Source organism: Artemia franciscana, unplaced genomic scaffold (assembly GCF_032884065.1).
Source record: "Artemia franciscana unplaced genomic scaffold, ASM3288406v1 PGA_scaffold_218, whole genome shotgun sequence".
Taxonomy (NCBI): Eukaryota; Metazoa; Arthropoda; class Branchiopoda; order Anostraca; family Artemiidae; genus Artemia; species Artemia franciscana.
Window position 1 is genome coordinate 102,767 of NW_027062647.1, and position 24,207 is coordinate 126,973.

Here is a 24,207-nt window from a genome sequence, read left to right on the forward strand (position 1 = left end):
TAACTTATTTTGTGAACCATCAACCCGAAAGGCTTTTTATCTATACACGCGGAGTAGGCACAGAACGCCCGAAAATCTAGTGATTTTTGCGGTTTTAACCAAAACTTTCACTATTTTTCATATAATACACCCCTTCGTGCGTTTTGTACAATTCAACTTAATCCCAACCACATTCCAATACCAAAAGATGGAAAAACAATTTACACTCTTAGTCGCATATATGCATGGATAATATCCAGATGGGGTTTGACTGCAGTTCGGTCAAAATTTGGTTTTAAAGGCACATGTGCGGCCTTGTAGCTTTTCTTCTTGCTTTGGATATGCCATCAAATAAGGATGCCAGCAGATAAAATATAAGATTCCAAATAAAAATTTTATTTAACCCAAACAAATCAAATTTCAATCTGAATACGTGACACTCAAAAAACCAAAAAATTAGACAATTATGGAATCTAATAGCCTTAAAGCTTCGACTTTGATTTTTGGTTGGACGAGCGAATCATTTGTTCCAGCATATCCCACTCGCTTTGTTTGACTTGAACCAGTGCATTGAAATCTCCAGCCATAAAAGGAAGTTTTCCACCATCAAAGTTAATAACCTAGAAGAAAATATGTGAAGTTCTTTCAGCGTTTCAAATTTAATTGGCAGCGTTCTACGATTAAAGATTTAATGACCTGAAATGAAGCTGTACTGAATTTAATTTACGCTTATTTCAATCTTCATATAAACCCAACTGACAACGCAGCCAAATAAAAAAATAAATTATAACAGATTTCACTGTCAGCTTTAATGATGTTGACACGTCTCCTATCTTTTTTTTTCCTGATTAGCTTTTGCTGTAGGCCTCTTTTGTATTTTTCACCTGGGTTCTTTTATTTACTTTCTTCGCGCTATAATAGAATATTTTCTGTTCTTTTCTAAAATGAAATTTGTCCTAATTCCAAAAATAATGAATCGACTGCACGAGATATTCAATCATCGAACCTTATGAGATTCAATTTCATTTTTTATTATTCTTCATGACAGCTAAGTAAAGAATCCGTAAAAAACACTCGAGTGCATTTACCTACGAAAAGATTGATCGTTCCATCGTCCATGGATGATGTATTGTTAGTTTATGGGGTTTTCAAGCGACCAGTCTCCTTTTCAAGAGAATTAAGTTTTTAAAAAACAAGTTTTACTTACTTGAAGTAAGAAGCAACATTTAAACTTAAAAACGAACAGAAACTATTAAGTATATGAGGGGTTCGCCCCCTGGACAATACCTCGCTCTATGGTGAAGTTCCAATTCTGTTCCAATTCTTTAAGAATAACCCCTGAATCACAAAGGCCGTTTAATTAGAATGAATAGCGTTTTTGAAAGTATCAAAACATTTTAGCGTAAAGAGTGAGGTATTGACGAGAGGCAGACCCCCTATATAGGTAATAATTTCTATTCAACTTAAGTTTTAACGCTGCTCCTTACTTTTAGTTGAAAAAATTGTATTTTTATTTTATTTCTAATCATTTTTAAAATAATATTGTGAAACCCAGCGCCCTCTTCATGGAAAATTCCCTTCCCCCATGAAATTTTTTTGTGGAAATATCCACCCGTGTAACTCCCTCCCTTGACCTCCACCAACACAAAAAAAAATCTTCTGAAAACATCTGTATACTTCTCAAAAAACAAATACTATATGTAAACAATTGGCAAAATTCATAACTTGCAGCTCTTCCCCCAGGGCCTGTGGGGCTTAAGTCATCCTCAAAGACGTAGTTATTAGATTTTCGACTATGCTGAACAAAATAGCTATCTCAAAATTCTGATCGGCTGAATTTGGGAGAAAATGAGCGTGGAAGGGGGCATAGTTAACTTACAATTTTTTATCACTTAGAAAGGGTACTAGAACTATTAATTTCCATTTGAATGAGCCCTCTCACGATATTATAGGACCACTGGATCGATACCATCACCCCTGGGAAAAAAAACAAACACGCATTCGTGATCTTTCTTCAGTGAAAAAATCAAAATTCTACATTTTTACAGATAGGAGCTTGAAACCACTATAGTAGGGTTCTCTGATACGATGAATCTGATGGTATGATTTTCATTGAGATTCTGTGACTGTTATGGATAGTTTCTACTTTTTTCAAAAAATAAATTTGAAATCAGCATAAAAATCTGATTCTTTTGATTTATCTATTGATATCAAAATTTCGTTTTTTAGAGTTTCGGTTACTTTTGAGCCGGGTCACTCCTTATTTGAAGCAACCTATTTGAAACAAATCTGGCAATTTTGATGGGTAAAGGTTGGGCTTCCCCTTTTCCATGGGCAAACAAAGTTCATGGCCATACTTTCAACTAGCAAGAATATGCATTCTGCAGCTTTTTCGTGGAAAACAAATAGCCAGGAGATTAAATCGCAGAAAATTAGCATAAAATTCCATTCTTTGTACAATTGGAAGTGAGAAACAAAAGGATAACCTCCAAAAATCGAGTGTTTTGTACTTAGATCCTGAACAAAAACGGCAAGACGGTTCCAGAATCACTGAATGGGTATCCAGCAGAATGTCACATTCAGAGTTAGAGCGACTGAAACAGCTCCGAGTCTCCATACACAATCAGAGACATTTTTTGATTTTCCTAAACCAAACTTGGTCTAGAATCTACAAATTCTGCAAAACACACAAACCTGAAGGAAACCTAAGCTGTATCAGCAGGAGTAACCCATCAAAACATACTTATCCAATGTAACAAATGGACACAATTAGTGCTCATTCTCAACAATACTTTCCACATGCTCAGCTTTGGGTTCGTTAATAATTTCCAGATCATCTGGACTGGTCTAAAAAGCATAGAAAATATGCTCATTAAAAAGAAACATCTAGACACACCCTTCGTGGCCGAATGGTTAAAATTCAGGATCCATAATAAATAATTTGCTTGTTCAGGTCTGCGGGGTGGATTTCGTTTGGTTCGGGGCTTAGTGGTAGTGGTATTTCCCTTTCAAACAAGCCGAATGTCTATCCAGCTTCAAGTAGGTTCTTGAAGGAATAAAGGAGAAAACAGGAAGTGGTGGATGATTTGTCCCCAACAACATAGCTTTCCAAGCCGAGGACAGAGCGTCAGGAGATCGGAGCTTGGGTTACGTGGTACTCATTGTTTATATATAATAATATATGTCATTCACATAAATGGGATAGACCGCAACCCTGCTTAACTCCTGATTAGATACGAAACCAGCTGCTAACCTTATTTCCTACCCTACCCTCAGAAATACTTTTCTGTTACATAGCACTAATCACTTTTATGCATATATCTACTACACGACAGAAGGATATGACCTTCACTAAAGCTCATGTATCGTCCAAATTCAACTCTTGTTTAGAATAAACAAAACTGGGGACTTTAGGGGAATCTGATGACTTAAGCACTTCCTCGTTATTAATCTAAGGGGGAAATTTGGTCGACGCATCCTCTCCCCTTTTAAAACCACATTGTTCTTCTCTTAAAATTTTATCTACAGTATCTTTGAGTCTTAGAAGTACGATCATACTAAATAATTTGCCTCCCAATGAAACCAAGCTAATACCTTTGTAATTACCACACTCAACTTTATCCCGTTTCTTCTAAAGGAGTGTAATTCAAGTTTTCCTAAATTCGCTAGGGCTTTCCCTTTCCAAAAACCCTATTCCCTATTCCCTTTCCAAAAACTACCTCCCCCTATCATAATTGATGCCCTTTTCCAATCTTTAACAGGGAAAAGTCCATATTGGCTACTCCCTCTCATTTTTTTACATAAATGTTGTTACTATTCATACAACATTTTACTATTATGCTGTCTGACTGCATTTCCAGATGTAAAGCAAATTTTGTTCATGATATTTACTCCAAACTCAATTTTTTAATATTTTAATTTTTTCTCTACTTTCCTTGCATTCCACTGATTTACATATGATCTATCCCTCGAACAATTTCTGTATTTCTCCCCCTCTTTTCTAGCAAGGTAAATCGTTTTCACTAATATCCCTAGCTGTGTTTTTAGCTTTCTTCCTTAAGGCACCATCTCTTACTTCACAAACTAATTCTGTTCTTCTTCATCTTTTTGCAATTTGAAATAGTATGGAAACACTTAATTTCATAATTGAAATGAAATTTCGAGCCCTGCAGGGTGTTGATGCAGAGGAGTTCGAACTCTAGGTCCTTTATAACTAAGCTGAGATCAAACCCCCTACTCCTGCAGGACACGAAATATTTACCAAAAATTATTCAATTCATGATTTAAATTATCATATTTTAGACTTCCCAGTTTCTATTCAACTATTCCTGAAAACTTTCTCTCGATTTTTTTTTATCCTGTAGGCTATCAACGTTATAGCTTCCGAAAATGTAGGTACTCTTCCTAAATTTTAGCCTAGAGTTACTCAAGATGTTACTTAGAAAGTGATCTTCATTTTAACATCAATACAAGAACTTCTTTATCCTAGAATCTTGTTTCGCTCCTGCCAGTCTTCAATTAATTATAGCATAATCATGCTAAAAGGTACAGTAATTCTACAGAAGATCAGGGTAACCCGATCAATGTGACAAAGGAAAGAAATGAACAGAGGATTTTAATCCCGAATAAAAGAAAAAAAGCTTAGATCCTGCCTTGATGTGTCTCCCAAGAAAAGAAAGTACGCCCGAATAAGGGTGATAATCAGCCAAATACTTTTTTCTACTTTGGTGTTAAAATAGCCTTCGGACATTCAAGGTTTGAAAAAGGGTGCAGAAAAAAAAGTTACGAAAATGTCACAATGACAGGAAACCAGCTTCATCTGGATTGCCTCGTGAGCAGGCCCCCACTCTACTTCAAGGCCATGGTCATAAGAGAGTTCCTTGCTCAGCTGGTTAGCAATTCCAGCCTAAAAACAGTTGCCCCGTAGTCGCTGGACTTAACTATGAAAATCTAAAGCCTACTGCGTCATTGGCGCTTTACTGAGAGCGGATTATATTACTAGTATTCTTTTTTCCACTTATTATAGCATTGAAATGAAAATCAAAATTACACAATTCATATTTTACTTATTCAATTTTATTAATTACAAAAAGAGTTTTACTTTTTCAATTTTATTTTCTTTGAATAGAATTAAAACTTGAGCCTCCTTATGGTATATTAAACGCCAAATACATATTAAATGCATTCAATACCTTGTGGCATTTCAATACTTCTCCTTGTACAGTAAAATATTACATTCAGATGCCTATTGGTACAGAAATGTAAAAACACAGTCAGAAAATGAAAAAAATTATGAAGTAAGAAGGCTTTACTTGAAATAAGCTGTATTTACATCCTGAATTTATTTTTTAAATTCAAAATTTTTTGAAAAAGAGGGTTTGCTTTTTAACAAAATTGGAAGGAAAAGACATATGTTAAAAAAATAGAAGAATTATAAAGTTAAAAGACACATCTTGATGAAGTGTGATATTGAAAGTTTGAAATTCTTTACCAATTTGGAATTCCTTACATGACAGAGGTTTGCTGCTGAAATTAGGTGAGGGTCGTACATTTTTTAAAGTAAATGAAAAATATGAAATAGAAAGGCTGAAATTTGAGAAATTAGGTATTTACTGAAAGTTACTAAAAATGTGAAGTTTTTGACATGAAATATTTTCTTACTATTAAAATTTGCAAAAATATAATTGAAAATTGATAAAAATGAATAATAAATATTAACTACAAAGGTCTCATTTCAGAAATATATCTAAATGGCAAAAACAAAATGGTTAAAAATGGAATTTCTTAATTAAAAATGTGTTTTTTTTACTTTTTAAATTAAAAAAAAATTGTTCAAAAATGAACAAATTGTTGACGAAAGAATGCTTTATTAGAATAAATGTGGTACTTAAATCCTTCAAACATTTAATCACAAATCTGAAATTATTATGTTTTAGAAATCTTTAATTTTTGACATAAAAACGTATTTGCCATTAGAATAAAATTGGAAAAGAAGAAAAACAGTCAAAGAAGGAAAAAAAGATCTGAATTAGAAAGGTATTACGTAAAGAAATGTGGTATTGAAATGTTAAAAATTCTCAGAAATCTAAAATTTTGACATAAAAGCTATTGAAATTACATTTCGAATTTTTGACATAAAAATTATTGAAATTATAGGGGGATGAACTGTAAATTTTTAAAGGGGTGAAATAAATCATAAATTAGAAAGTTATTACTCGAATAAATATGATATTTAAATGCTGAAACATTGACTTGAAAGGGGTTTTCCTATAGAAAAAAAAATTGGATTCGTAAATTGAAAAATAGAAAAATATGCACTAAAATGGCTTTACTTGAAAAATATGTGATATTTAAACCACAATTTTTTTTTTTTTAAGGGCTGAATTTCGACGTGAAAATCGGTTTCTGCAATTGAAATTAAAAAAAAAGAGTAATTTAATAGTAACAAGAGTTAAGAGCTCAATTGGCACTTATGACGAGGCGAGAAGAGCTAAGAGCCAAGAGATCATATGATATGAGCTCTAACAAAATTCTATGAATCAATAGATTGATTTAAAAAGGAAAATAAGAGGCTTAATACCGGTCAGGATTTAAAATAAGAGCTCTGAGTCACGATGTCCTTCTAAATATCAAAATTCATTAAGATCCGATCACCCACTCGTAAGTTATAAATGCCTCGTTTTTTCTAATTTTTCCTCTTCCTTTAGCCCCCCAGATAGTCGAATCTGGGAAAACGACTTTATCAAGTCAAATTGTGCACCTCCCTGACACGCCTACCAATTTTCATCGTCCTAGCACGTCCAGAAGCACCAAACTCGCCAAATCACTGAATCCCTCCACCAACTCCTCCAAAGAGAGCGAATCCAGTACGATTCTGTCAATAACGTATCAAGGACATTTGTTTATTCTATCCACCAAGCTTCATCCCGATTCCTCCACTCCCAGTGTTTTTCCGAGATTTCCCCCTCCAACTCCCATCAATGTCAAAAGATCTGGTCGGGATTTGAAATAAGAGCTCTGAGACACGAATTCCTTCTAAAAGTCAAATTTCATTAAGATCCGATGTATCTATTCGTAAGATAAAAATACCCCAATTTTCACATTTTCCAAGATTTCTGGTTTCCCCCTCCAACTCCCCCCAATGTCACAGGATCTGGTCAGAATTTAAAATTAGAACTTTAACGCACATCCTTCTAAATATCAAATTTCATTAAGATCTGGTCACTCTTTCGTAAGTTACAAATACCAGTTACAAATACTTCAATTTTCAAAATTACCCCCCCCCCCCCAATTCCACCAAAGAGAGCAGATCCGGTCCGGTTATGTCAGTCACATATCTTAGACAGGTTTCTATTCTTCCCATCCAGTTTCATCCAGATCTCACCGCTTTAAGTATTTTCTAAGATTTCCGGTCCCCCCAACTGCCCCCTCCAATTACGCTTGATCTGGTTGAGATTTAAAATAAGACACCTGAGTTACGAGGTCCTTCCAAATATGAAGTTTCATGAAGATCCGATCACTCCTTTGTAAGTTAAAAATACGTAATTTTTTCTTATTTTTCAGAATTAAACCCCCCCCCCCCCCCAAATAGAGCGGATCCGTTCCAATTATGTAAATCACGTATGTAAGACTTCTGCATATTATTCCCTCCAAATATCATCCCGATCCCTCCAATATAAGCGTTTTCCATGATTTTACGTTCCCCCACCCCAAACTTCGCCCAATGTCACCAGATCCGGTCAGGCTTTAAAATAAGAGCTTTGAGACACGATATCGTTCTAAATATCAAATTTCATTGAGATCCGATCATCCGTTCGTAAATAAAAATATCTCATTTTTTTCTAATTTTTCAGAATTAACCCCTACCCCAACTACCCCAAAGAGAGCGGATCCGTTCCGGTTATGTCAATCATGTATCTAGGACTTGTGCTTATTTTTCCCACCAAGTTTCATCCCGATCCCTCCACTCTAAGTGTTTTCCAAATTTAAGTTTCCCCCTCCCAACTCCCCCCCCCCCCAATGTCACCAGATCCGGTCGGGATTAAAAATAAGAGCTCTGAGACACGATATCCTTCTAAATATCAAATTTCCTTGAGATCCGATCACCCGTTCGTAAGTTAAAAATACCTCATTTTTTCTAATTTTTCAGAAATATCCCCCCCCCAACTATCCCACAGAGAGCGGATCCGTTCCGTTTATGTCAATCATGTATCTAGGACTTTTTTTTATTTTTCCCACCAAGTTTCATCCCGATCCCTCCACTCTAAGTGTTTTCCAAATTTTAGGTTTTCCCCTCCCAAATCCCCCGCAGTGTCACCATATCGGGTCGGGGTTTAAAATAAGAGCTCTAAGACACGATATCCTCCTAAACATCAAATTTCATTGAGATCCGATCACCCGTTCGTAAGTTAAAAATACCTCATTTTTTCAAATTTTTCAGAATTACCTCCCCAACTACCCCAAAGAGAGCGGATCCGTTCCGATTATGTCAATCATGTATATGGGACTTGTGCTTATTTTTCCCATCAAGTTTCATCCCGATCCCTCCACTCTAAAGTGTTTTCCAAGATTTTAGGTTTCCCCCTCCAACTCCGCCCAATGTCATCAGATCCGGTCGGGATTTAAAATAAGAGCTCTGAGACACAATATTATTCTAAACATCAAACTTCATTAAGATCCCATCACCCGCTCATAAGTTAAAAATACTTCATTTTTTTATTTTTTCCGAATTATACGCCCCCCTCCCTCCCCCCAGACGGTCAAATCAGAAAAACTACTTCGACTACTTCTAAACTACAACTACTTCGACTACTTCTAAACTACAACGACTACTTCTAATTTAATCTGGTCCGGTCCCTGATACGCTTGCCAAATTTCATCGTCCTAGCTTATCTGGAAGCACCTAAAGTAGCAAAACCGGGACCGACAGACAGACCGACAGAATTTGCGATTGCTATATGTCACTAGGTTAATACCAAGTGCAATAAAAATGAAAAGAAACATGAAGTAGAAATTTCTTAATTCAATAAATTTGATATTTAATTTCTGTGTTTTCTTAGAAATCGGAATTTTTGACATGTAAGGTCCTTTTTTGCTATTGAAATTCAAAAAAAGAGACAAGGGTGAAAACACCAAAGAAATATGAAGTACGAAGGTTTTGCTTAATAATTTGGGGAAAGCAGTCAGCCCACACTAGACTTATCTAGATAGAAGCTGTATTTTGGCATCCGAAATTTCATGAATCCATAAGTAGTAGATGGTAATATTTTCTTGCCAGTTACAGAAATAAGCAAAGATGAAAGAAAATTTATGTTGTTACATAAAAGATATTGGAAAAGATATAAATCTTCGTACGGATTTTTCCATGCAGGAATGTCATATTGACTTTGTATGTGAACATAGAATTAAATAAAATAAAGAAAGTAATAATTTACCTGTTAAAAAGAAGTGAAAGTGTAAAGTAAAGAAATAAAGACATGTAATAAAAAAAGTTTAGCATACAATTATACATATAATTAACATACAATTAACTTATGATTAAACATATAGTAACATACAGCATATGATTAAATATATAGCTAAATAATTTCATTGAGGACATTATAAATGAAGAAAATAATAATTTACCTGGTAAAAAGAAGTGACAGCAAATCTTACAGCGGATCAAAGTAAAACAAATGGTGTACGGAATTTTCAAACGAAAGAATACAATTCTTGGTGAAAAATAAAAAAGTACTTTTTAGCTAAAACACTATATCTGAGGTTTTGTCTCGTGCATGGGGCTAAATATACAATAGAATTAAAAAATAAAAGTCTCTTTGGAGAGAATTTACATAAAAATCACCTAAAAAAATACCATGCTTTTTGAGATTGGAGGAGTCCTGTTTACGGAGGAACCCTAGTTTTAGAATTTAAATCTAAAAATTCAAAATTTAAAAGAAAATGACAAATAAATGAGAGGTGAATAGATTATGGAAGAGGTATTCCCCGCGTGGAGGAGGATCAGTTTTTTTCTGCTTTGCTTAAAAATCCTTTGCATAAGATACCCAATGCAATAGGGAAGTGTATAACGAGGAAGACTTTGCCCTTTCTTTAGAAAACATCAAGTTATCATGAATTGAAAAGAAAAAATCAAATGTGAATATATTGTAGAAGGGGTGTGCCTCACTCTTTGGCACAAATGTGCTAGGAGTTAGAGCTAATTTAATAAAAATGAAATTGAAAAAAAAGAAAAGATGTGGAGGATAGGGAGGGAGTTTATTTAGAAGGGAAAACCTTTATACCAATTAAAACATTTAATAATTCTTCACGCAACCGTTTGCTGTTTCCATATGAACTTGTTATTTGGTAAAATAAAAACTTATCTCAACAACTTCAAAGATTAATCTTGCCCAAATATTACAAAGGGCGTTGTAAGTTGCAACTGATCAATTTGTTGCATCGACGGAATACGGATGTAAGTGCGGAATATAGTTGGGGCAAGAATTTTTTTTTTTACGAGGATGCAAAAAATGCATTTATATAACGACAGACCTGCAAAAACATATGATAATTTCCGAAATATAGGGAGTGTAATTGTAAATCAACTTTGAAACATTGTGAGTCAAATTTAAGTCAAAAAACGTGCGCCCCGTATTTTTTCCCATTTACAGGTCTGACTTGCAAGCGGCTTATGAAAGATATGACCCCCGTCCGTGTCGTATACATTACTATTTCCTATAAAACACTTTTATGATTATCTTGGCGCTGAATAAATAAACAGGGCAGTCAAATTCGGAAATATTAACATTCCTTGGCTATCGAAATTGGCAAACTACTGACTTTAGAGACCAATAGGCCCGACCCGGGTACTGAAGCACCGAATATAGTTTTATTGGGTTTCGGTAATTTATACTAAATACTCTGGAGATTTTGGCAACATGGGTCTCTTGCAATGGGAATATAGGGAGATTCTAGATGCAATGCCCTACCAAATAATTAATCAAATGTTGTTTTCTTGAAAGTTGGAGGAATGTTCAAGCCAAAAACCCGTTTCAAATTATAACCTATTCAAATTTTAACAGGACTGTAAAGGCATTTCAAGCTGATACAGGATAATGCTATAAGATATCACTGTTACAAAAATATTCAGTAATAATTTTCTGTTCAGAGAGAAAAGTCCACAGATACTGAAATAGGAGCACCTTTTAGTAAGAGCTATACATGACGGCAAGTCTCCAATGGTGGAGCAACTACCTAAAATTAATTTTTCATGTTTAGCTAATGTGTCACCCAAGCATTCAGAACTACTTGCCATTATCCATAACATGAATGGAGGTATGATAAAGGAATTCAGAATGACAACTATTTGCCGAATATCCATGGTACTGGACCAGTTCAGCTGCAACTTGGTAACATAGCGCACAAAGAATATGAAATATTGCGTTGTGTCTGCCACTTGAAGAAATATGAAAAATTCATTGCGTTTTACAGCTAAATTCACGTCCTGGACAATTTGTCTATGACAATAAACCGCTTTCTTTAAAACTATCTGTGACGTCTGAAGTAACCAAATCTGTTTTTTCGTTTTGTCAGTCAGCTCTTTACAAATTAGAACATACATAAGTGATACTAAGAAGTATAAATGTATAAAAAGTATTATAACCGTTTCAAGTATTATGTGTAAAAGAGAATGTTTCTCTGTATAAGATAAGTAGATGTTGACTGATGAAAAAATTGTAAGAATCAGATTACCAGCTATATCATATACCCTGATCTTTCTGCTCTTACTTAAAATTCTACCCCAAGCATCATTACTTCTTCGGATTACAAATAAAGCAAACATTGTAGTTGTTGCAAAATACGTGATATTAAATGTATACCTTAACAAACTTAAAGCATTGGTGACGTATAAGATATAATGTTTTTTGGCCCAATAGAAAAAACAGGGACAATACAAACAGAATACACCAAATGAATAAATCTTGCAAATCCATGCGGTCTCTTTCACTAATAGATAAAAACCGAATATTTTAAGTAAAAATAAGGAAAGTAGTTTTGCCATTAGCTTCATGTAATTTTTTTTCGTCAAGGAAAGAGTCCACAAAAAGAAATATTTATTTCAAAGAAATTGCCACATTTGTTTGGAAACTATAGGCCCTCGCACCAGAATTCCAACTTCTTATGCTCAGCTATGGTGCTTTGGGACAATATACAATTTAGCTCTGAAAAATGAGTGTTTCTAACGAAATTTTGTTCCTTAGCTGAAATAAAAACTAAAATAGTAAAAAGTTTAACACTAAACTGTTAGAAATTCAACTTCTGTTTTGCCAAAATCTACTGAAAATGAGATTTCCTGTTCATTGTAAAATTGTTTCTAATAACAAGCGGTACTATGTCAGTAGCTATCTCACAATATGAACATAATTTTCGTCCCAATTAGAGACAAGTTTTGCGTGGAAATGTTTATCTTTACTCAAAAAAGCTTGTGTCCAGCAACAATATTCTTTATCTTAGAAAGCTGACTTGAGCACGATTTATTCAAAAGGTTGTGTCTCCCTTAGACTTATGTTGTCGACTTGGAGTTGGCTCGACATGAACACTTAGTCGTGTCTCTCTTAGACTTATGTTGTAGACTTGGAGTTGGCCCACCTTGAAAATTTTGTTCAGCTCAGGTAACTCAAAAGAAATTTTTGTCTCAAGAAATCTAAAACAAATTTGAGACTTAGCTCCTTAAATTAATTTAGATCACATTAATTACATTAATTAATCACATTAATTAATTTAGATCACATTAATTTAGGTAACATCTAGATTCGCAGCAGTATGCAAAGGATTAAATATTAATATTTTCTATACATTAACTTTATTAATGTGCTAAAAATATTTTTGATATTACTATTGTTTATTCTACTGTCGTTTCATACTTCAAGGGGTGCAAGCTGAGGAAGGGTCGTATTAAATTTATTGTTATTTAATGGCGGTTAGGGGTAGAAATTTGAGAAGAGAGGAGACAAAATTTACGGACAAAATTGAAATATCTGAAGATATATATTGATTAGGATGTAATAAATATTTGAAGGTATATATTTGATTGTTTTTTTCTTTAAACTTAACTCCCTTTTTTCTAACATTGAAAATTTAACACACAAATTATTTTAACTGAATCTTGAGAGCCTAAAGAAAAAAAAATTAAATTAAATTAAATTCATATTAATTTATTGCTATTAAATTTATCATTATATTAAATTTATTGCTATTTGATGGCGGTTGGGGGATGGAATATTGAGAAAGGAGGAGAGCACGCTATGCTTAGTACATGCAACACGTGCATCAGATGTGCATCATGCATATCTGAAAATATATACATTTAGTCGTTTTTTTACTTGAAGTTAGCTCCCTTCTTTAGCACAATAACATTTTAAAGCTCAGATTATTTTATTTTACATTTGAATCTTGATAGTCTCAAAAAAAATTGCAGCGTAAGAGCCAATAGGAAGAAAACCTAAAATACATTTATCTCTCCTTAATTTAAAATTTATGTTGTATAATATAATGGATTTTGATTTACCAGAGCTGTATTCTGAGACTATGTTTAATAGCCAGTTAGTTTTGTCCTTACTTTTCCTTTAGTCAAGGGTTTTTACTTACGACAGGAGTTACACTCTTGCTGTGCACAAAAATCTGAGAACGGAAGAATTATTTAAAGTTAAAGGTGCAGTCAAAAAGCCAAAATTTCTTTTATTGCCAATTGCTGCTTCTAGCATCCCATTCTTTTTTGTTAATTAGCTTTGCTTCACAATAGCTTTGTTATCACTTTCACTTATTTACTTTTATAAATTAACAGTGAAAGGCTCAAACGGTGGTAAAGTTTAAACCTTTTAACACGGCATGAAGGCGTCTCGGCAGCTACACTAAAGCTAATGTGATGAAACTTTTAAGACCTACTGTGTCTAATTACTATTCCTTTGTCTAAACTGAAATATCATTTTTGTGTTTACTGAGGGAACACAAGTTCACACAGACAAGCTCATTACATAAAGTAATGTGTTAAGTGTCATCTTTTATAAATGGGGTTTGGGAGGATTATTTGCTTTATAAACTGAAGCAACTTTTACTGTTTGTTCAAGCAACTGGTAAAAATAATAAAAAACGGAAAAGACAAGGAAATAGGAACAAAACATGAAAATTTTTTTGTACATATAATAATTTTGTAGACGAAATAATTTTTTCTCATATAAAGTAATTTGCTAAATATCATCATGTGTAAATGGAACTTGGGTAAATTATTTCCTTCACAAACTGAAACAACTTACACTGATTGGTCAAACAATTGGTGAAAGAAATAAACAACGCCAAAGACAAGGAAATAGAAACAAAACAATTTTTTTACATATATTTTTTCAAATGGAATATTCTCTTAGTTCACAAATTATGCAAGAAACTTTTAAATGTATTGTAATTGCAGAGTTTTGGATCCAGAACTCTTATTCCAAGCGATTATCGTTTTTCCCCATACCCTGCCCTTTCCCTTTATGAATTGAATTGACAACATCTACGCGAAAATCTACATTAAATTTACACGAAATATAAAAGCAATCTTTTTTGAACTCTACGAACCCTATGCTAAGATCTAACAGACTTTTTCCATTATGGGGTATACTGCAAACGAAATATAAACAGAAAAATTGGAACAATTTTTTTAGTAAGACAATTCGTTATCTTATTTTATTTCGTTTTTAACTGTAAATTAGTGGTGATATGGTCAAAGAAACTACGCGGGATGTAGCAGCCTATAACCGCATACCAATCTTAGCAACACAACAAACGAAGATTATGCATTCCTAAACCCCGCTGCAATGTAACTTACATTTCTAGGTTTCGTTGTATTTTGTTAAAGTTTATACCATGAAGAATTCAGCTCATGGTGTATGCTAAAAAGATATAGTTAGATCACTCAAAATTCGCTCAATGATTCAAAAGATCGCTCAAAAGTCTTTATATGTGAAAATTAATATGAAAAAGGCCGAAAAACATAAATGAGATTTGGTTCGGAAGTAAGCATAGAGTTACATCCAATATTGCTCCAAAAAAGACGATATATTTTTTCCAATGGAAACCATTTGAAAACCTGATGATCCCAGAAAAAAAAAAGAAAAATGAGCATTTTAATTCTAGAAAATTATTTTCAGAATACTTTTTCCGAAGCCAAGAGACTTGGGGATGTGTGGTTAGCTATCTTCAACGTCACTTATGACAGGTCTGCTTCGGCTTTACAAAACCAAAGCTTATTGTTCCATGGGGGGGGAATATAACACCGGTTATTTTGAGACTTCTGTCGAATAATTAATTGATGACGGAATGGCTAGACCTATAGAAAAGATCGTATTTATAGTCTTTTCTGTCTGTGGAAGATCGTACCCGCAAAAAAAATGTACCAAATTTACCATATGAACTGTTTAAGGACAAGAAAAGCCACATAAATAATATTATATCGAAAAAAGTATGACATTTCAGGTGAGAAGATATCAAGAAGGGAATTGAGATCTCATATGGAGTTTTTAAGCAATAACATTATAGCCCATTCAGAGTTAATAAAGATTTACCTTACGTTAAACTAAATTTATATGTTAATGAGCTCCTTGTAATGCCCTCGAGTTTCAGCCTGACCTTGTATGTATGCTTGAACTTCAGAGCGTAAAGAATAATTCTCTGAATTCCAGGAAGTTATAAAATACATACACACAAACACACACAGATATCATATATATATATATATATATATATATATATAATGAAAAAAGAAATCACCAATGCAACAGCAAAAATACATAAAAAAAAGACAGAAGGAGAAAAGGAAGACTGTTTTCCTATATTAGTAATTAATATAGATCAGTACTTGAACGAGGCCTTAACCCTACTCATCCATACAATCACATAGGTCAAACAGCATAGCCATACACAATCAACCATAAAGAATAATCCATGGACAGGCAGTCATATCGTAAGTAAGTATAAGTCATCATTTACCAAATATGAAAAATAAAAAAGACAAATAAATCAAAGGCAACAACCCAACACAGGGGCTCATCAGGAGAATACACACTTGGCTATAGGGTTTCGGCACTTTAAATTCCCTATTCAGGGAAGTGGCGTGCCTACCACAAAATTGCTATGGTATCCCTGTGCTAGGTATCACCCCCAAAATATATGCCTATGATAAAAAACAAATATAAAACAATCAAGTAAAACAACACCAAAACAAACTTATCATGCCTTGGTTCTGGCCCTCGTATATTTATATTACGAATTCACAATCTATATTAATGCTAAACAATTATTTTAAAAAATTTCACTATATTGAATTTTCTCTCTTGATGAGAATGTGACCTAGATAAAAATCAAGGAAATGAATGCAAAATAAGATCGTTTGAAAATTTGATATATGCAAAAACCTCCGGAAATCCACTGTCAAATATTAGGGACACGCAAAAACTCAGTAACAAAGAAAATTAAAATCATCCAAAGATTTCACTAAGTATTTCAAGATAATTCTTTCGGTATTTATTTAAAAGTTCGTTATAATGAAAATTAAATTTTTTGAATTGCCAAATTCGCTGAAAAACCTCTTAAAATCAAATTTTGGCTTAAAATTTTGCATCTATTTTTAAAATCAATATAATTAATACAAATCCTTGCATATCCAAGTAAATGTGAGTAAAATGCTGAATATGTAATATTTGAGTGTATATTACTTTCAGGGAACGGGGAATTAATCACTTCAAAATCGAAATCATCCGTTTTATTATACATTTTAAAACCTAATTTATTATTATCAGAAATAATAATATTCAAATCTAAGAAATGATCTTCTAAAACCCGTGCCATGACTAGGTTCAAGAGTACTCTTTTATTAATTGACAAAACATGCTTTAAATTATTTGGATTATTCTTATCCATCATATATTTATATTCGAGTTGACTTAAAAACAAGTCAGCTATAAATGGGCTAGCATTCCCCCTCCCCCCATGGGAATTCCCATAATTTGCTTCAACAATTACCATTAAATCTTATATAAGTATTATACAAAACAAATTCTAATAAATCAAAAATCATATCTACGCTGTAACATCTCGAGCTAACTGTAGTCTTAAAGCAGTTTGTCCAAATAGCTTTTTTATTATAAGGGTCTATTTTTAAGAACCTCTTACTAGATAAGAGGTAAGATTTCTTGATAAACCGTTTTTAAATTTTCTAGCGCTACATAAAGTGATAAAATAGTATACATTGTCGCAAAATCGAAAGACTCAATTCTTTTAGCTGAAACCATTGTTAAAGAGTCTATCACCTGCAGTGAATTATTAACACTCCAGTAAGGATTAAATTTCGAAAAATTTTTAATACCACCACAATAGGTTTTAAGTTTATTTATAATTTCCTTAAAAATCAAAGAGAGGTCAGTAGCAGCAATGCAGGTCGGACATCTAGCTGCTCCAACAATAAACCGAGGTTTAGGGGGATACTTATGAAATTTTACAGTCCAATATAGGAAAGGGAACTTTTTATCATTGTCATTAATTTTAATATTAATTTTTTTTTTAAGTATTTCTTCAGTTTTTCAATTAAATTTTCATTCTCTAAATTCACCTTTTCGTGAACATTAGTCGTGCATAACTCCCTTGTTAAGACATCACAATAGAGCTTCTGACAAATTAAATTAAAAAAACAAGTTTTTTAACGGGAAGTAACGAGCGACATTAAAACTTAAAACGAAGAGAAATTACTTAGTATATGAAAGAGCTGCTTCCTCATCAACACCCCGCTCTTTACGCTAAAGTTTGACTCTTTCTCTTAATTCTACTTTTTAAAACAGTGAAAAACTTTAGCGTAAAGAGCAGGGCGTTGATGAGGAAGCAGCCCTTTCATATACGAAGTAATTTCCGTTCGTTTTAAGTTTTAATGTCGCTCCTTACTTCCCGCTAAAAAAAACTTGTTTTTTTTTTATTTAATTTCTGAACGTTTTTGAATCAATGCATGTTTTGATTTTGGCTCTCCGCAGATGAATAATTAAAACGAAATTGCCATATTTATTTTTTTGGCTAATTGGCTTTCTCGTAGTTGTGATCGAGTGATTTTGAGAAAAAAGGAGCCTGGGAGGAGGCCTATTTGCCCTCCGATTTTTGGTCACTTAAAAAGGCAACTAGAACTTTTAACTTTTTACGAACGTTTATTAATAAAAGATACACATAACTTACAAATTAGCTTACGTAACGAACTTCTGTATTCTTATGTTTTTATTGCGTATATGAAGGGATTCAACCCCTTGTCAGTAACTCGCTCTTTAAACTAAAGCTTAAATTTTGTCCCAATTTCTTAAGAATGACCCCTGAATCACAAAAGCCGTAGAATAAATAGCTGAAATTACTAAAAATACTTTAGCGTAAAGAGCGAGGTATTCGGAGGAGGTGAGCCCATCATACACTAATTCCATACACTAATACACATAATAATTTCTGTTCGTTTTAAGTTTTAATGCTTCTCCTTACTTTCAGTTGTAAAAACTTTTTCATATTTATTTTTTTCATTATTCTTTTTTTTTAAATAATGTTAGAAAATCCTGCTTTCCCTTCATGAAACTTTTCTTCCCCCAAGACAAATTCCTCCAAGAAAATTTTCCCAAACATATCCCCCTCTTCTCGACTCCCCACTCCCCTCAACCTAAAAATCCCCCAGAAAACGTCTGTACTCTTCCAAATAACCATACTATATACAAGCACTGGTCAAAGATTGTTACTTGTGGCCCCTCCCACTGTGGGGGAGTAAGTCGTCCCCAAAAACATAGTTATAAGGCTCTTTGACTACGCTGAATAAAATGGCTATCTCAGAATTTTGATCCGATGACTTTGGCAAAATATTTAGCGTGGGAGGGGGCCTAGGTGCCCTCCAGTTTTTTCGGTCACTTAAAATGGGCACTGGAACTTTTCATTTCCGTTAGAATGAGCCCTCTCGCAAGATTCTCGGACCACTGGGTCGATACGATCACCCCTGGGGGAAAAACAAAAACAAAAAAACTAACAAATAAACACGCATCCGTGATCTGCGTTCTGGCAAAAAATACAAAATTCCACATTTTTGTAGATAGGAGCTTGAAACTTCTACAAAAGGGTTCTCTGATACGCTGAATCTGATGGTTTGATTTTCGTTAAGATTCTATAGCTTTTAGAGGTTGTTTCCCCCTATTTTCTAAAATAAGGCAAATTTTCTCAGGCTCGTAACTTTTGATGGGTAAGATTAAACTTGATTATTGACAAATAAACTTGATATTGGATTATTGACAGTGAGTTTCAGTATGTTGGTCTTTGATTCGTTGAGAGTTTTTGGCTTAAAATAGTCACTCCGATTGCTTGTTAAATGTTCAACTAGGTGAATATGTCATAACACAATATACAGTGAAGTATCTTGGCGTCCTAATTGGGTCAAATCGTCGTCCTACACAGTGACTTTTAAAGAAATTTTTTGTTAGTAAATCATGGAATTCGTATGCTCTATTAGTTGCGCTACAGTTTAAATGTAATCGTCATATATGGTTAGGGAAAATTGAATGAAAGAGACAAATTTCCTGAGTATTAAAAGTATAGCAAGGTTTGTCAAGATTGCGGCGGCACATCGTGAGCGTTTTCTTTAAATAGTATTAATTTATTTCAGTTAATTCGTTGTCAGTTATGTCGTTTATGTATTCGTTTATGTCAGTTATTCATTTAATTCTTTCTTAAATAATTGGAATAAAAAGTTGAACATTAGCTTAAAAATGAGATGCTGAGAAGGGGGCGGCCCCCTCATATTCATTATTTCTCATCATTTTTCCGTATATGAAAGGGGCTATCCCCTCCTCAACGTCATTCTCATTCTGCTAAAGTTTGACTCCTTGTCACCACTTTATTTTTTAAAACAATAAAAAACCTTAGCGTAAAGAGCGAGGCGTTGAGGAAGGGACAACCCCTTTCATATACGGAATAAATTCTGTTCGCTTAAGTTTTAACGTCACTCCTTAATCGAATTATAAAAACTTTTTTTTATTTAATTTCTTAAAGTTTTTGAATGAATGCATGTTTTGATTTAATGTCACCGCACATAAATAATTAAATCGAAATGTGCATATTATTTTTTTTTTTTTTTTTTTTTGCTAAATGGCTTTTTCATAGTTTTGATCGGACGATTTTAAAAAAGGGAGAGGGGGACGAGACATAGTTGCCCTCCCATTTTTAGTTACTGAAAATGCCACTAGAACTTTTTTCTTCAGAAGTTTTTAAAAAAACTTTTAAAAAACGAACAAGTAATTTCTGCTCGTTTTAAGTTTTAATGTCGTTCCTTACTTTCCGTTAAAAAAAACTTGTTTTTTTATATTTAATTTCTCAACGTTTTTGAATCAATGCATGTTTTGATTTTGGCTCTCCGCAGATGAGTAATTAAAACGAAATTTGCATATTTATTTGTTTTACTAAATGGCTTTCTCATAGTTTTGATCGAGTGATTTTGAGAAAAAAAAAGGAGCGGGGGAGGAGGCCTAGTTGCCCTGGGATTTTTTGGTTACTTAAAAAGGCAACTAGAACTTTTATTTTTTTACGAATGTTTTCACTAGTAAAAGATATACGTAACTTACAAATTAGCTTACGTAGCGAACTTCTGTATCCTCTTGTTCACCCTCGTCGTCAGTACCTCGCTCTTTACATTAACGCTTAAATTTTGTCCCAATTTCTTAAGAATGACCCCTGAATCACAAAAGCCGTAGAATAAATAATTAAATTACTAAAAATACTTTAGCGTAAAGAGCGGGGTATTAGGAGGAGGTGAACCCATCATATGCGTAATAATTTCTGTTCGCTTTAAATTTAATGCTTCTCCTTATTTCAGTTAAAAAAACTTTTTCATATTTATTTTTCCATTGTCTTTTTTTAATAATACTAGAAAATCCTGCGCTCCCTTCAGGGAAATTTTCTTTCCCCACAACAAATTCCTCCAAGCAAAGTTCCCCCAACATATCTCCCTCTTCTCACCCAAACTAAAAATCCCCCTGAAAACGTCTGTACACTTCCAAATAACCATTACTACATGTAAGAACTGGTCAAAGTTTGTAACTTGTAGCCCCTCCCACTTGGACTGTGGGGGAGTAAGTCACCCCCAAAGACATAGTTATAAGGTTTTTCGACTACGATGAATAAAATGGCTACCTCAGAATTTTGATCCGGTGACTTTTGGGGAAAAATGAGCGTTGGAGGGGGCCTAGGTGCCCTCCAACTTTTTTGGTTTTTAATTTCCGTTAGAATGAGCCCTCTCGCACGATTCTAGGACCACTGGGTCGATACGATGATCCCTGTGAAAAAAAAACAAACAAAAAAACACACATCCGTGATCTGTCTTCTGGCAAAAAACGCGAAATTCCACATTTTTGTAGATAGGAGCTTGAAACTTCTACAACAATGTTCGCTGATACGCTGAATCTGATTTTTGGTAAGATTGTATGACTTTTAGGGGGTGTTTCCCCCCATTTTCTAAAATGATGCAAATTTTCTCAGGCTCGTAGCTTTGATGGGTATAACCGATCTTGATGAAACTTATATATTTAAAATCAGCATTAAAAGGAGATTCTTTTGATGTAACTATTGGTATCAAAATTCCATTTTTTAAAGTTTTGGTTACTATTGAGCCGGATCGCTCCTTACTACAGTCCGTTATCCGTTTTCCTTTAAATTTTTTCTCATTGTCTATTCTTACTCCATTCAGAGCCGACCGAAAAGGACATCTTTCATTTGGCCAAAAAGAACAATCTGTCATCCTTCATTCGCAAAACGTGTCCTAGCCATTGCAATCTTTCTTTCTTTATAGCTCGGGAAAGTGGAATGGAGCCACATATTTGGTAGAGCTTGCGGATGTAAATACAACCAGTCATACATGTGCCCAAAATTATACATACACAATCCCCCGAAAAAAAAAAATCAACAATTCATCCTCCACCTTGCAAAGCGCCCACGTTTCAGTCATACTTGCCAACTATCATCATTGTGGCTTCCAATATCCTTATCTTGGTTCGCGGACTTATCTTCTTATTCTACTGTGTAAAACCACTCTAGAACATGACCGTTGTATTTTTGACATCTTCATTGTATCTACCATGTTTACAAATAATTAAAACTCACGTAAATAAAGCTAATTACTTGATCAATAACTCGCTACCTAACTTCACCTCTTCATCTTCATTTGTTCGTAGTCGAAGCGACTTAATCTTCTTAGTATTAATTTTTAAGGGCATTCTTGCATCTTGAGCTCTCAAAACCACCAAAAATCACTAATTTTATTAAATATTTTCTTCCAAAACACTCAAATCATCGGCATGATCTGAGTCTAGGAGAGATTTACCTTCCTACTTGACACCATAGTATTTACCGTGTTCCTTAGAACAAAGTTCATCGAAGTCATTCACATAAATGGGACAGACCTCAACCCTGCTTAATTCCTGATTAGATACGAAACCAGCTGCTAACCTCATTCCCTACCCTACTCTCAGAAATACTTTTCTGTTACATAGCACTAATCACTTTTATGCATATATCTACTACACGACAGAAGGATATGACCTTCACTAAAGCTCATGTATCGTCCGAATCCAACTCTTGTTTAGAATCAACAAAACTGGGGACTTTTGGGGAATCTGATGACTTAAGCACTTCCTCGTTATTAATCTAAGGGGAAAATTTGGTCGACGCATCCTCTCCCCTTTTAAACCGCATTGTTCTTCTCTTAAAATTTTATCTACAGTATCTCTAAGTCTTAGAATATCATCATACTTAATAATTTGCCTCCCAATGAAACCAAGCTAGTACCTCTATAATTAGCACACTTAACTTTATCCCGTTTCTTCTAAAGGAGTGTAACGGAAGTTTTCCTAAATTCGTAGGGCTTTCCCTTTCCAAAAACCATATTCATAATCTTCAGCAAATCATTTGCAACATCACAACCGGTATCACTTCCAAGAAATTTTATCATGGTTAAGGAATTTCCCGAAATTTTTTCCCCATATCTCTTTAACACTACCTCCCCTTATCACTAATTGATGCTACTTTCCTATCTTTAACAGGGACAAGTCCATATTGGCTACTCCGTCTCATTTTTTACATATATGTTGTTACTATTAATACAATATTTTACTATTATGCTGTCTGGCTGCATTTCCAGATGTAACGCAAATTTTGTTCATGACATCCACTCCAAACTCAATTAATTCATATTTTAATTTTTTTCTCTACTTTTCTTGCATTCCACTGATTTACATATGATCTATCACTCGAACAATTTCTGTATTTCTCCCCCCTCTCTTTTCTAGCAAGGTAAATCGTTTTCACTAATATACCTAGCTGTGTTTTTAACTTTCTTCCTTAAGGCACCATCTCCTACTTCACAAACTAATTCTATTCTTCTTCATCTTTTTGCTATTTGAAATAGTATGGAAACACTTTCATATACAGGTTATTTCATAATTGAAATGAAATTTCGAGCCCTGCAGGGTGTTGATGCAGATGAGTTCGAACTCTAGGTCCCTTATAACAAAACTGAGATCAAACCCACTACTCCTGCAGGACACGAAATATTTACCAAAAATTATTCCAGTCATCATTTATATTATCATATTTTAGACTTTCCAGTTTCTATTCAACTGTTCCTTAAAACTTACTCTCGATTTTTTTTTTATCCTGTAGGCTATCAACGTTATAGCTTCCGAAAATGTAGGTATTTTTCCTAAATTTTAGCCTAGAGTTACTCAAAATGTTACTTAGAACATGATCTTCATTTTAACATCAATACCAGAGCTTCTATATTCTAGAGTCTTATTTCGCTCCTGCCAGTCTTCAATTAACTATAGCATAATCAAACAGTTCGTGGTAACGAACTGTAGTAAGGAGCGACCCGGCTCAATAGTAACCAAAACTCTAAAAAATTGAATTTTGATATCAATAGCAACATCAAAAGAATTGCATTTTAATGCTGATTTTAAATTTATAAGTTTCATCAAATTTAGTCTTACCCATCAAAAGTTACGAGCCTGAGAAAATTTGCCTTATTTAAGAAAATAGGGGGAAACACCCCTTAAAACTCATAGAATCTTAACGAAAATCACAACATCAGATTCAGCGTATCAGAGAACCCTGTTGTAGAAGTTTCAAGCTCATATCTACAAAAATGTGGAATTTTGTATT

General features: G+C 33.8%; 1 protein-coding gene across 2 annotated transcripts in view; it reads right to left on the minus strand.

Moving 5' to 3' along the window:
• Positions 1 to 359: 359 nt before the first annotated feature.
• The window catches only part of LOC136041427 (2,4-dienoyl-CoA reductase [(3E)-enoyl-CoA-producing], mitochondrial-like), a 45,488-nt gene continuing 21,640 nt past the window's right edge, over positions 360 to 24,207 (minus strand). For both annotated transcript variants that reach the window (XM_065726097.1, XM_065726098.1), the window contains exon 6: positions 360 to 599. In XM_065726097.1, coding sequence (XP_065582169.1) covers positions 462 to 599 — 138 coding nt within the window. In that variant the 3' untranslated portion in view covers positions 360 to 461. The remainder of the gene's footprint in view (positions 600 to 24,207) is intronic.